This window comes from Hemiscyllium ocellatum, assembly GCF_020745735.1.
Source record: "Hemiscyllium ocellatum isolate sHemOce1 chromosome 27 unlocalized genomic scaffold, sHemOce1.pat.X.cur. SUPER_27_unloc_2, whole genome shotgun sequence".
In the NCBI taxonomy this organism is placed as follows: domain Eukaryota; kingdom Metazoa; phylum Chordata; class Chondrichthyes; order Orectolobiformes; family Hemiscylliidae; genus Hemiscyllium; species Hemiscyllium ocellatum.
Window position 1 is genome coordinate 4,555,091 of NW_026867487.1, and position 15,219 is coordinate 4,570,309.

Genomic DNA, 15,219 nt, shown 5'->3' on the forward strand with positions numbered 1-15,219 from the left:
AGATTATGATGAAATAATCTCCACTTTCCTCCATAGCTCGCAGAGCACACATCAAACTTATATAGCATTCAGAACAAAGCAGACGAGCTAATTAACGGAACATCCACAATCATACTCGACCTCCTCCCAAGTTGCACAGTAGCAGTTGTATCTGAAGACTCCAAATGTCAACTCGTTCCCTCTCTACATATATTGCAAGACCTGGTGAGTTTCTTCAGCACTACCTGTTTTCTTTCAGACTTCCAGCCGTCGACAAAGTGCAATCCAGAAGTTCATCAAGTCTTTTCCGAGTTCAGACTCCAAACCAACGATCACTTCCATCCAGAAGGACAAGGGCACCTGGTACATGGGAACACCACAAACTGTGTGTTCCCATCCAATCTATATTTGCTATCTCGACTCCGAAACATTTCGCCATTACTTCAGATCCTCAAACGCCCGCTTTTAGTGTTTTGACGGAGTATTAACATGAAATATATTGCCGTGGTTCCTCATCACCTTCTCACTGACAAACAGGGATGATTGATAATGTTGGTTAAGTCAGCGACACCCATGTCCCGTGGAACAAATCTGCCTTCTAGCTCTTATCACCAAACGTATGTAGGTTTTATCTTTACAGTGGCTATGACTCTTTTCAATGCATGTGGAGCTGTTATTTTTAAGTCGTATCTCAGTAGGTACTCCCATTTGGAGCATGGACTGAGTTGTGTTCGTCTTTATACTATGGCTGAGCCTTTCTCCATTGTTCCTACACGTGAATCATTCTCAAAAGTTCTTTCTGTGTGTGTGTGGCTTGGTTGGAGACACAAAGTTTTTCAAATATTTATCTTTTGCTGGAGAGTGATTGCATTGTGTTCCACATTTGCGTTTTACACACTACCGTTCAGAATTGTTGAATGATAAATATTAAATATATATATATATATATATGTGTGTGTGTGTGTGTGTGTGTATGTATGATAACATCGCAAATAAATAAATTACATGAAAGAACCTGATCCCCTAATTTACAGAGTAATTAAACACCTAGCCGAAAAGATGAGAAGGGGCAATTTCAAGATAGTAATATGACCTCCAGTCAGCATCTCCTATCAGACACTCCAGTTGATAAATATACTATAAATGGATTTGGAAGATTTACCTAAAATTTTGTTGCGAGCAGTCTGGTGAAAAAGGAAATGGAATTACTCATTTGTCAATGTTGCAAACAGGAGTTTCATAACTGTGTGTTAATCTGTTTATTGAACTGTAACTGAGCTGCATGAGGCAATTTAGCTTCTCTCTGGAGACTCTCAGGTAGAATAAATAAGAGGCGCTTTGAAAGTGTTGTACAACTGAATTGTGCAGCTTGGAGAATTTCATTGATTTCGAAAGGACCATGCACGGGCCAGTGAAAGGATTGTTTTATGCTATTTGCTACCCCATTATCGCTGCTGTTGGTTTCCCAGGTAAGAAATGTGCTGCAAAGGAAGTTTGAATTTATGCATAAATCTCCATTCCTTTTGATAACTGGGTTGGATATTATTCTCTAAGATTCAATCCTCTTTAAATGGGAATGGACAGAAACTGGGCCATGAAGTGGTATTATCATACACTTCTTACAGCGTATTGTATGCTATTTTATTGCAAAAGGGTGAAATGAAGTGCATTGCTTGCGCTTGAATCAATAGGAAATGCAACATTACATTCAAAGTGTTCTATTGCACATTTCATCAACAACAGTTTCTGAGATAACGTTTATTATGAAGAGTGTCTACAGCATTGTCTGAATAATCATATGTTAATTTGTTTGGTATTGAATTTTATTCTGAAATAGTATAACGTTGAATCATGTAGCAATGTATAAAAGTGCAGTTTCTGGCATTGATCTGTTTGTGTTAACATTGACGTGGAGACCAAGTTATAAGAAAGCTGAATCATGGAGAAAGATGAATGAGCCAATTGGACTACCCCAACTCCTATTGCCTATGTATTGAAGATTGAATGACTACAGCACAATAATCACGTTGGATAACATTATACTATATTATATTATATTATGTTATACTATATTATATATTATATTATATTATATTATATTATATTATATTATATTATATTATATTATATTATAGTATAATATACACAATTCTTTGTGGTGAATCTAGAAAATCGTTACGCGAACTCAAAAATGGTACAACTATTCTAGAATCTTGTGTTGTTTTTGGGCAGTCTCTAAAGTCTTAAGAATTAATTATAGAAAAGTTACATAAAGGTGAAATAAGAAGATAATAGATTTCCATCTCTTCATAAATTGTCTGATAATGCTAGCTTTTGTGCATTTGGCATTTATTTTGGATACTTGTGTTGGTTATCCTTCCACAAGTTATGATGATTACTGTCAAGCGATTTTAGAAAGACAATTGATGTAGAACTTCGCAAAGAGACTTTGGGCAAAAAAAGAAAGATCACGATTAAAAATGTTTGGAGTTAAGGAATGTCCGGAAGGAAGACATGAGAAGTGCTACAGAAAGGAAGTTCCACAATTTGGGACATCAGCAGCAAAAGTCACAGCAGGAGTGATTAACATCAGGCTTAAAAATGGTAGGAATGCAGTTATTTTGAGATAAATTATTGTAACAGCATGTGAGTTCTGAATCTATGTGGTTTTTAAATTATTAACGATGTGCTTATTAAAGCTGAGAAGTTACAGGCCCTGTGCTAATGTCCCTCAGCTAACTTAGATCTTCAAAGAATAAGTCTAGGTATGGAGACGTGATGTGTCACATGATTTTGCTCATATATTACTTTAGATAGCTCGTCACCGGAATTAAGCCAGAGACTGAAGAACAGCATTGGTAGAAGCAGACGCTGACTGCAATGTTCCTGACATTGCCAAATGTTTACTTCAGCATGAAATGCTGAACAAATACAAATTATTTTTGTTAAGTTGGAGGCTGGAGAGAACACAGGCTCGGACAAGGAGGGTTTCAGTGTCGGTTGGCTTAGGCAGTTGCTGATGTTTGAACTCAACTGGGCAACACCCAACTGATAAAAGTGCATGTGATGTAAAGTATAGGTATTGTAATTTATATTGTTCAAGTAAACTTTATGTTTGTCACAGCCAACTTGGTGTCAATTATAATACTATCCCGAGGACGGTGTGGGCTCTCCAAATGTGTAACCTACTATCTAGTGGCAATAGCTGTGTCCGATTTTTTTGTCATCATCACTGGGTGCATCCTAAATCGGATCAGCCGCATCTACTTTATTTACAGCGTATTGTCCACTACCTCTGTATGCAAACTGAGCACAATCCTGGCCCGCTGCAGCCGAGAGGGCTCAGTCTGGCTGACTGTGGCCTTCACATTCGACCGTTTTGTGTCCATCTGCTGCCAGAGCCTGAAGATTGGATACTGCACCGTGAAAATTGCGTCGCTGCTCATTGGAATGACCTGCATCCTGAGTTGTGTCAAAAACTTCCCTTTATACAATATCCTCAAACCTTTATATATTCTGAATGGTCTACCCTGGTTATGTGACATCAAATCCATCTTTTTTACTTTACCTGCCTGGCAGGCCTATGATTGGATGGAACACATTTTAACCCCCATTCTCCCTTTTCTCCTCATTCTGCTGCTTAATGCCTTGACTGTACGGCATATCCTGGCCGCCAGCAAAGCAAGGAAGAAACTTCGAAATGTTGAGTCTGGTCGAGACCCAGAGGTGGAAAGTCGCAGGAGATCCATCATCCTGCTCTTTGCCATCTCGGTCAGCTTCCTGCTGCTGTGGGCCACCGAAGTGGGACATTTCTTCCTCGTACGGTTTAAAGGTGATACAGACTTCAACGGCCTGGATTTCCAAAACGTTGACTACATCTTGCAAGAGACCAATAACATGTTCCAGCTACTTAGTTCCTGCAACAACGTATTCATTTATGCAGTATCTCAGAGTAGGTTCCGTAGGGAGCTCCAGAAGATTCTCATGTGTCCTTTCACCATACTCACAGTAAAATTGTAGTGAAACTTCCTCACACTGCTTAGCTTCTTATTTGTGCAGAACTTACTGATTAGTCAAGAAATGGTCAGTTTAATCTCTGTTCCTTCCTTCCTTCCTTCTTTCCTTCCTCCCTGTTCATGACCGTACTTCATGGTGTATAAAGTATATTTTCTGGGATAAAGTGCGGCATATCCTGGAAAATGTCTAAACTCATTCAATTCCTCGAAGGTCTTCGAGTTGCTCACAGTTTTATAGCAGCATGCAAATTCTTCTCTACCCTTTGAAACCCAGAAGACGTTTCCGTGTAACATAGGTAAGGATACAGAATTACCTATTTGCCTATAAAAAAAGCAACACTCTCGACAATCTGTGTCACAGCATAATTAATTTAAAAAAGAACAAATTTCACTACGATGTGATATTTTGTAATAAAGGCAACATCTGATCGATTAATTGCAGAGACGTGACCTAAACTAAATTGGTACACTTTACTTGATAGCAATTCGAGTTAGAGACTCACGTTAGTTAAAGAGAGGCACACTCAACGACTGAAACTGCGTCATATGTGAAAAAAGCGAAAGCTGGTCCTTAACTACTGACAAATAAGGGAGAGATTAGTAATAAAATTCATAATTAGTAATGAAGTTGATAATGGTGTTTACTCAAGCTGACAAACAAACAACAAAAAAAACTAGTGGTCCAAAGTACTTTCTGATCATTTGTGACCGATATACAATGACATTCAGTCTCTAAAATGCTCGATATCTCTTAGCATGTGTTCCTGGCACACTGACGAACCAGTTTCACTGGAAACTTCGTTCATCATCTTCTTCACTTTTAACACTGTATTTGGATAATGAGGTGCAATGATTCCCTGAGCTCACCAACTCCCGATTGTTATAATGCCTGTAATTTGCATATAAGTATTTATCTTCCATGTACCATCATATGAAGTAAACAATCACGGCATAATGAGTCAGATTTTCCAAGGAATACCAATTCAAACAGCTTGCCACTAAGAAAATTCTTTGAAGAAATGAAGAATTGATAAGGCATTACTAATGGGAAATTCCGCTTAGGCCTTATTCAGAATGGCAGAGCAGTATTTCAAATCATATTGCGCCTGTATTTCACAGTAGTCAGCTGCTACAATCTGAAAGATAAGGGTCCAGACAGTTACTTTGACAACTTCTCTCAGACGATAAGCATATAAGATATTTATAGGTTGTTGTAAGGATGAATGGGGTCACCAGTGGACATAGACTCGTCACAACCTATGGTCTCCAAATATAAGAGTATAGATTGCGATATACAAGCTAAGGAGAAACAGAACAAATTCCATATAGGTGATAAGGCTGTTGTAATCGTATCCCTCACTGTGAGCTTTAAGGCCGAAGTTCAATTCCGAGATGCTCAGGTGGTCCTACTCTAGAGGTGTGGAATAACATCTCTGAACAGGATGATTCGAGAAAACATCTAAAAATTGAGAAAGAATGTTGGAAGGTTTGCATAGAGATGATATTCTGGAATCAGTCACATGATGTAGACATAAGGCCAGTGAGCAGTTTGAGGTTAAAAATCAAAGTTGCCTAACACATAGAGGCAGAGGTCTCTCCAGTTTTAGTTGTAAGGAAATACGTGACGTTCAATATCGTCATGTAAATTCATCTTAAATTCTGCATTTACACCTTCAATACACTTTGAGGCAGCAATGTGTATTATGTACGTGATACACTACAGGAATGCCAGAAGGCCTGTCTCTTCATAACCTTCCATACCAAGGCCTCTGCCATCTGAAAGAATTCCAGATATTGTGAATGAGAGACAAAAATGAAAACTGCTGGGGAAACGCTGCGGGTCCAGCAGCATCTGTGTAGAGAAATCAGAGTTAACATTTCCGGTCGAGTGACCCTTCCTCAGATGCTCCCAGACTTGCTGAGGTCTTCCAGCAGTTTCCACTTTTGCCTGTACTTTCCAAATGGTTTAGGCTCGCGAAACGTTGCAAATTCCCCCTCCAAGAAGCTCACTGTCTTCACTTGAAGTCAGATTATTAATGTTGGCGGGACAAAATTAATGATAGCTCTAAATTATGTCAATGCTAGCGACGCTCACACCATATGATTGAACAAAGGAAACAATTATCTGTACTGTTTCTTTAAGTTCCGAGTGTTAATAATGGAGCAGCAACGCACATTAGACTGATACAACTCCTACAGTCTCATGAATTGGTGTACAGCTCAGATGTACTCACCTTTCACTTAACAACTTTCATAGTTTAAAATTGTGTTTTATTTCCAAAAGCCTGATGTCTTCACCTTCTATATGGAATTTGTTCTGGTTCTTCTTAGCTTGTATATCCCAATTTATACTCTTACCTTTGGAGACCCTAGGTTGTGACGATTCTATGTCCACTGGTGACCCCATTCATTCTGCCTGTCAGTTTCCTATCTGTATATAGTGCCCAGTACTAATTTCAATATGTTGAAGTGTCAGAGTTCGTTTTTTCAGAGCTGATGTGAAGATGAAGCTGTGACAAAAAGAACGTGCTGATCTCTGCTGGAGTTGTCAGTTTAACCACAAACTGGATTGAGTGATCATCCTTCCAGACCTTTGTATTCTGCAGAATGTTTTCTCTGCCGGTCCAGGAGGAAATTCTGTGACAGTTGATTCAATATTAATGAGACTTCTTCTCGGCCTTTTCGTTGAACGTGCGAGAGCACGCTTTGATTTGTATTTGCACTTATTGTTGTGAATCTCCTAATGCTAAAATTCAAAACTCTGGCGTGAAAAGAAACCACGTTGAGGCAGTGTTTCAGCTGAATGGTTACTGATTTAGCCTCAGTCTGACAACTGCCTTCAGACCACATGGAACGGGAGAAATTCCAAACTGTCGGAGGCCTCATCAGTGTGCAATTAATGTCAAAGAGTCATAGAGATGTACAGCATTGAAACAGACCCTTCGGTCCAACCCATCCATGCCGACCAGCGATCCCAACCCAATCTAGTCCCACCTGCCAGCACCCGGCCCATATCCCTCCAAACCCTTCCTATTCATATACCCATCCAAATGCCTCTTAAATGTTGCAATTGTACCAGCCTCCATCACTTCCTCTGGCAGCTCATTCCATACATGTACCACCCTCTGCATGGAAAAGTTGCCCCTTAGGTCTCTTTTCTATATTTCCCCTCTCACCCTAAACCTATGACCTCCAGTTCTGGATTCCCCGACACCAGGGAAAAGATTTTGCTGATTTATCCATCCCATGCCCCTCATAATTTTGTAAACCTCGATAAGGTCACCCCTCAGCCTCCGTCCGACGCTTCAGGGAAGACAGCCCCAGCCTGTTCAGCCTCTCCCTGTAGCTCAGATCCTCCAACCCTGTCAACATCCTTGTAAATCTTTTCTGAACCCTTTCAAGTTTCACAACATCTTTCCGATAGGAGGGAGACCAGAATTGCACGCAATATTCCAACAGTATCCTAACCAATGTCCTGTACATACGCAACATGACTTCCCAGCTCCTGTACTCAATACTCTGACCAATAAAGGAAAGCATACCAAATGCCTTCTTCACTATCCTATCTACCTGCGACTCCACTTTCAAGGAGCTATGAACCTGCACTCCAAGGTCTCTTTGTTCAGCAACACCCCCTGGGACCTTACCATTAAGTGTATATGTCCTGCTAAGATTTGTTTTCCCAAAATGCAGCACTTCGCATTTATCTGAAATAAACTACATCTGCCACTTCTCAGCCCATTAGCCCATTTGGTCAAGATCTTGTTGTAATCTGAGGTAACCCTCTTCGCTGTCCATTACACCTCCAATTTTGGTGTCATCTGCAAACTCACTAACTGTACCTCTTATGCTCACATCCAAATCATTTATGTAAATGACAACAAGTAGAGGACCAAGCACCGATCTTTGTGGCACTCCACTGGTCACAGGCCTCCAGGCTGAAAAACAACCCTCCAACACCACCCTTGTCTTCTACCTTTGAGCCAGTTCTGTATCCAAATCGCTAGTTCTCTCTGTATTCCATGAGATCTAACCTTGCAAATCAGTCTCCCATGGGGAACCTTGTCAAACGCATTACTGAAGTCCATCTAGATCACATCTACCACTCTGCCTTCATAAATCCTCTTTGTTACTTCCTCGAAAACTCAGTCATGTTTGTGAGACATGATTTCCCACGCACAAAGCCATGTTGACTATCCCTAATCAGTCGCTGCTTTTCCAAATACATGTATATCCTATCCCTCAGGATTCCCTGCAACAACTTGCCCACCACCGAGGTCAGGCTCACCGGTCTATAGTTCCCTGGCTTGTCCTTACCACCCTTCCTAAACAGTGGCACCACGTTAGCCAACCTCCAGTCTTCCGGCACCTCACCTGTGACTATCGATGATACAAATATCTCAGCAAGAGGCCCAGCAATCACGTCTCTAGCTTCCCATAGAGTTCTCGGGTGCACCTGATCAGGTCCTGGGGATTTATCCACCTTTAGAGTTTCAAGACATCCAGCATTTCTTCCTCTGTAATTTGACCATTTTGCAAGATGTCACCATCTATTTCCCTACAGTCTATATCTTCCATATCCTTTTCCACAGTAAATACTGATGCAATATGCTCATTTGGCATGTCCCCCATTTTCTGCGGCTCCACACAAATGCCACCTTGCTGATCTTTGAGGGGCCCTATTTTCTCTCTAGTTACCCCTTAGTCCTTAATGTATTTGTAAAAACCCTTTGGATTCTCCTTAATTCTATTCGCCAAATCTATCTCATGTCCCCTTTTAGCCCTCCTGATTTCCCTCTTAAGTATGTTCCTACTGCCTTTATACTCTTCTGAGGATTCACTCGATCTATCCTGTCTCTACCTCACATACGCTTCCTTCTTTTTCTTAACCAAACCCTCAATTTCTTTAGTCATCCAGTATTCCCTGTACCTACCAGACGTTCCTTTCATTTTAACAGGAATATACTGTCTCTGGACTCTCTTTATCACATTTCTGAAGGCTTCCCATTTTCCAGCCGTCCCTTTACCTGCGAACATCTGTCCCCAATCAGCTTTCAAAAGTTCTTGCCTAATATCGTCAAAATTGGCCTTTCTCCAATTTCGAATTGTCCTCCATGTGTTTTGTAGGTGGAATTAGGCACCACACTATCAGACGCCTCTGCATAAAGAAAGCATAGCATCATGACCTGAATACACAAGCGCGTGCGCGCGCGCGCGCACACACACACACACACACACACACGGATAACCTTACTTCAGACATAGTCGAAGGTTTGATATGCTTTAGTGATATTCATACAGAGGCAAATAGGGACGAGCAATAATTGTTGGCTGAGATAGCAAAAGACATGTCCGAGGCATGAATAAAAAAGTATAACTGTATTGGTGAGGAGGAGTAATCTTTGTTGAAATTTAAGTGAGCGTCGCTCGTGTTCATTGTATAGAATGCACAAACTGTTAAACTAAAGCAAAAGCTCAACAAGAACTGACAAATAACAAGGCACTTAAACCCACATGCACAAACCTTAGACATACAACCACATGCACACTCATTCATTTAAAGTCAGCTGACACACGCATTGCTACAGATAAGACTAGTCAGGGAGCAGATGATGAACGCAAGGGACTGAGATGCATTTGTTTTAATACAAGAAGTGTAGTAGGTAAGGCAGATGAACAGGACTTGGATTGGTACCTGGAGGTATGATGGTATTGCTATTACGGAGACATGGCTGAGGGAGGACATGATTGCCAATTAGATATCTCAGGATACAGTTGCTTCAGGCGGGATGGAGAAGGAGGCAAAAGGAGTGGACGAGTTGCAATACTGGCCAGAGAGGATGTCACAGCTGTTCTGAAGGAGGACACGAGCACCTCCAGTCTGAAAATCAACCCTCCACCACCACTCTCTGTCTTCTACCTTTGAGCCAGTTCTGTATACAAATGGATAGTTCTCCCTGTATTCCATGAGATCTAACCTTGCTAATCAGTTTCCCATGGAGAACCTTATCGAACGCCTTACTGAAGTCCATATAGATCACATCTGCTGCTCTGCCCTCATCAATCTTCTTTGTTACTTCTTTAAAAAACTCAATCAAGTTTCTGAGACATGATTTCCCACGCACAAGGCCATATTGACTATCCCTAATCAGTCCTTGCCTTTCCAATTACATGTACATCCTGTCCCTCAGTTTCTTCATCTCTTGAACTGAATTTGATGGAGATCTGCTTAGAATGCCTGACAATCAAATTTGATTTCGAAATGCGTAAGAAGATGACACGCAGAAGGCAATATGAACAGAGCTCAGTAATGGGAAAGATGCAGTAAAAATGCTGGGATTGTACTACAGATCTCCAAGCAGTAAGCATGAGATAGAGATAGAAATTTGCAAGTAGATTCTTGAAAGTTGTAGGAGTAGCAGAGTGGTGGTGATAGGCGATTGTAGTTTACTCAACATTGCCTGGGATTCATTCACTGTTAGAGGTCTAGATTGAGCAGAATTTTTAAGGAGCATCCAGGATTGACTTCGAGAACGGTTAAAATTCCAACTCTGGCCCTGGTGTTGGGGAATGAGCCCAGCCAGGTGGTTGATGTTTCCTTCGGTGATTACTTTGGGAATAGTGATCACAATTCCATAATTTTTAGAATACTCTTGGACAATGACGAGAGTGGTCCTAAAGGAAGAGTACTAAATTGACGGAAGGCCAACCACACCAAAACTTGGCAATAGCTGGGGAATATGGATTGGGAGCAGCTGTTTGAAGGTATGTGGGCATTTGATATGCGGGAGGCTTTTAAAGAGAGATTAATTAGATTTCAGGACGGACATGTCTGTGAAAATAAGGGATAGAAATGGCAAGATTCGCGAACCCTGGGTGACAGGTGAAATTGGAGAAGAAAGTGAGGACTGCAGATGCTGGAGATCAGAGCTGAAAATGTGTTGCTGGAAAGGCGTAGCAGGTCAGGCAGCATCCAAGGAGCAGGAGCAGCAGGTCAGGCAGCATCCAAAGAGCAGGATTCAAGGAGTCCTGAAGAAGGGCTCATGCCCGAAACGTCGACTCTCCAGCTCCTTGGATGCTGCCTGACCTGCTGCGCTTTTCCAGCAACACATTTTCAGCTCTGACAGGTGAAATTGGAGACTAGCTAAGAGGAAAAAGGAAGCATGCATAAGGGCTAGGCAACTGAAGACAGATGAAGCTTTGAACAAATATCAGGAAAATAGGACCAATCTGAAATTAGGAATCAAGAGGGCTAAAACGGGTCATGAAATATCTTTAGCTAACAGGTTTAAGGCAAATCTCAAAGCCTTTTATTCATATGTAAGGAACAAGAGGGCAACTAGAGGAAGGTTTGGCCCACTCAAAGACAAAGGAGGAAAGTTATGTGTGGAGTCATACAAGATTGGTGTGATTCTTAATGAGTATTTTGCATTGGTTATTCAGCGAAGAGAAGGACGTGACCAATATTGAGTTTAGGGACGGATGTTTGATTATTCTAAGTCAAGTCAGCATAAGGAGGGAGCAGGTGTTGGGTATTTTAAAATGCATCAAGGTGGACAAGTCCCCAGGTCCAGCTGAGATCTATCCCAGATTACTGAGGGAAGCAAGAGAAGAAATTTCTGGGGCCTTAACAGATATATTTGCAGCATCCTTGAACACGGGTGAGGTCCTGGAGGACTGGTGAATTGCTAATGTTGTCCTCTTGTTTAAGAAGGGTAGCAAATATGATTTAAGTAACCATTGACCAGTGACCCTGACGTCAGTGGTAGTGAAGTTGCTGGAGAAGCTATTGAGGGATAGGATTTATTCCCATTTGGAAGAAAATAGACTTATCAGTGACAGGCAACATGATTTTGAGCAGGGATGGTCATGCCTTACCAATTTAATAGAATTCAATAGAAGTGAGAAAGTTGATTGATGAGAGAAGGGCCATAGATGCCATATACATGGTCTTCATTAAAACGTTTGATATGTTTCCTCATGGTAGGCTGATGGAGAAAGTGAAGTCACATGGGGTCCAGGACGTGTTAGCTAGATGGATAAAAAAACTAGTTAGGCAACAGGAGACAGAGAGTAGTACAAGAAGGGAATTTCTCAAAATGGAGATGTGTGACCAGTGGTGTTCCACAGGGATCTGTGCTGGGACTACTGATGTTTATGAAAAATGCAAATGATCTGGAGGAAGTTATAGGTAGTCTGATTGGCAAGTTTGCAGATGACACTAAGATTGGTGGAGTAGCTGATAATAAAGGGCACTATCAGAGAATATAGCAGAATATAGATAGATTGGAGAGTTGGGCAGAGAAATGGCAGGTGGAGTTCAATCCGAGCAAATGTGAGATGCATTTTAGAAGATCCAATTCAAGAGCAAAATATATGGTAAATGGAAAAGCCTTGTCGAAAATTGATGGACAGAGAGATATGAGTGTTCAGGTCCATTGTACTTTGAAGGTGGCAACGCAGGTCAATAGAGTGGTCAAGATGGCTTACGGCATGCTTTCCTTCATCAGACAGGGTATTGAGTACAAGAGTTGGCAGGTCATGTTACAGTTGTATAAGACTTTGGTTCGGCCATATTTAGAATAGTGCATACAGTTCTGGTCGCCACATTACCAAAAAGATGTGGATTCTTTGGAGAGGGTGGAGTGGGTTCACCTGGATGTCGCCTGGTATAGAAGGCGCCAGCTATATAAAAAAGGTTGCGTAGATTAGGATTATTTTCCCGAGAACAACGAAGGTTGAGGGAGTTTGACAAAATCATGAGAGGTACAGAGGTACACGTGGATCGTAAACAGTTTTTCTTTCAGAGTGGAGCACTCAATTACTAGGGGTCCCGAGTTCAAAATGAGAGGGGAAAAGTTTACAGGAGATATGTAAAGGGTGATGGATGCCTGGAACACGTTGCCAGCAGAGGTGGTAGAGTTGGGGCTGATTGCGTTTCTTAAGATGTATCTGGACAGATGCAGGAACGAGCAGGGAGCAGAGGAATACTGGTCCTTAGGAAACAAGTGACAGGTTTACATAACGGATCTGAACAGTGCGGGTTTGGGGGGGGGGCCAAAGGCCATGTTCCTGTGCTCTAATTTTCTTTGTTCTTTGCACAAATATTTAAAAACACACATACATTTACATCACAAATTCTTCGCAGAAATGGAGGTATGCATGGCATTTATGCCCATTTGACAGACTTTGGGCACAGAAACTGCGGGGGGAGAAACATTCAGCCGACGTTTCAAAAACCTTTAAATACAGTAACTGGTCAACCTTCCGATGTCGTCTTACGCATCAAATTTGCTTGTCAGACATTCTAAACAGACCCCCATCAAGTGCAGTTCAAGAGATGAAGAAACAAGCAAACACTAATCTGAAGTCAAAATTAAAGATAAACAACCAATACTCCCCTTGCCAGCAACAGATCATTCATGATGAAAAAAAAATCGATTTTCCAAATTAAAAGAGAAATTTACAACACATAGCAGGACAAGCCAAAATGCACAATTGCTAATATATCTTGCACCTACGCTCACAGGTTTCAACTATCTGCACAGTTAAATTCGAAGATCACATTCTGACATTAAATATTCAAGCAACATAATACTGTTATTATTCTAAAGAAGACTGAGCACGCTGAATGGGTTTTTTAACTATATTGTAAGGATATTTTGCCAAATATCTAACCAATCAACATTTTATTCGTGTTCTAGCACAGATTAATAAATCAACAATATCATTTTAACATCAATATACAATTGCTCTGCAATTTGCCATCCAATGCCACATAATATGACAATATACGTATTGAAATCTCTTACAATCAGAGAGCGTGGAATGCTGGAAAAGAAATTAGTCTGCTAATGAAAGGGAAGAAATTAGATTCATGTAGATTTACAACACAAAAATAAAATAACTTACTTGCGATTCATTTCTTACCCGATGCACTAATACAGGTGAAATTAGGATGGAAATGGTAAATAAGAGCCCGTTGCCTGGTCCTATATTTTTAAAACCATTTCTGAAGCTTCATGTTTTAGCTCAGTGACACATTCCAATCACTCCTAAGTTAGTTTAAATGAGAACCACCCGAAGGACTATTAAGGCACAGCATGCAGATCAGTTACAGCTCCGTAAACAACTCACTGTTTCATGCCTTCCATTTCTCGAACCGGCACGAGAAGCAATTAATTGTATTTGTGAATGATCTGTTCACTGCAAATTTTATATTCGTCCCACAACAAAACCAATTATTGGATCAGTTAATTTAACTGTTTCATCTTATTTCTACAGCGTTCCGAATTACTTCATGCTTATAAGTGCCAGGTTATTTAATCGATTTGGCATACTGATGAGAGTTTCAGTTTATGTTGCTTTACTGTTGCACAAATATTTTAAAACATTTACAGTTAAGTATTGAACATTCTTGTTGACCAACATGAGAAGGCGTCTCATAAGGAGAAAGTGAGTTTGGCAGATGCTGGAGATCAGAATCGAGAGAGTGGTGCTGGAAAAGCACAGCAGATCAAGCAGCATCCAACGAGCAGGAGAATCGACGTTTCGGGCATAAGCCTGTTGTCAGACGAGGGGCTTATGCCCGAAACGTCGATGCTTCTTGCTCCTTATCTCATATGGAACTGACTCGTTGGTGCAAGTGATTTGTTTCTATTTCTATGCCTTATCGTTCTTTGGATGAAATTCCTCCCGTCCCTCTGGATGTAGTTCATGTCATTTCCTACTGACCCGAATAAGAGTTGAGGGAGTATGCAGCCAAAAAAGCCGGAATACAATCATCGGAGAATAAATAAATATTTTTATATTTATACAGCAGAGTTTGAAATAAAGTTCTTTTAAATCTGGAAGCACAATCGTTCTTATGCATTTAGTATTCTTTTTTCTGAAAAATTCCTTTACATCAAAATGGAGTGGACAGTGATTATACTGAAATACCTTTCACCTATCAGTTACATTTTTCTTCAAAGTGATGACAATGTAGATAGCAAGGCCAGGATTTGTTGAACGCTCTTAAGTACCCTTAAGAAACAGGTACTGCACTGCCTTCCTGGTCCACTTAAATCATTACAATTGGTAGAGAATATGATATTTGCATCTAGGTTTTACGTTAACATGTTATTAGTGTGGATATTAAGTTAGCAAGGGACGTAAACAGATTACAAAGGGATATAAAGAGGGTAAGAAAATGGGAAATAAATTCATAGACCTATTCAAAATA

The 15,219-nt window shown here is 40.7% G+C and overlaps 1 protein-coding gene across 1 annotated transcript; it reads left to right on the top strand.

Annotated features, from left to right (window-relative positions):
- The first annotated feature begins 1,378 nt into the window (after window positions 1-1,378).
- On the top strand, window positions 1,379-3,999 carry LOC132807681 (probable G-protein coupled receptor 139). The gene is made up of 2 exons (XM_060821718.1): window positions 1,379-1,448; window positions 3,104-3,999. The coding sequence occupies exons 1-2, from the start codon at window positions 1,379-1,381 to the stop codon at window positions 3,997-3,999; spliced, it is 966 nt and encodes a 321-aa protein (XP_060677701.1).
- Window positions 4,000-15,219: the final 11,220 nt, after the last annotated feature.

Coding starts and splice junctions, on each gene's coding strand:
- LOC132807681 (XM_060821718.1), top strand. CDS start 1,379: ATGCACGGGCCAGTGAAAGGATTGTTTTATGCTATTTGCTACCCCATT. Junction 1,449..3,103: donor CGCTGCTGTTGGTTTCCCAG/GTAAGAAATGTG, acceptor TGTTTGTCACAG/CCAACTTGGTGTCAATTATA.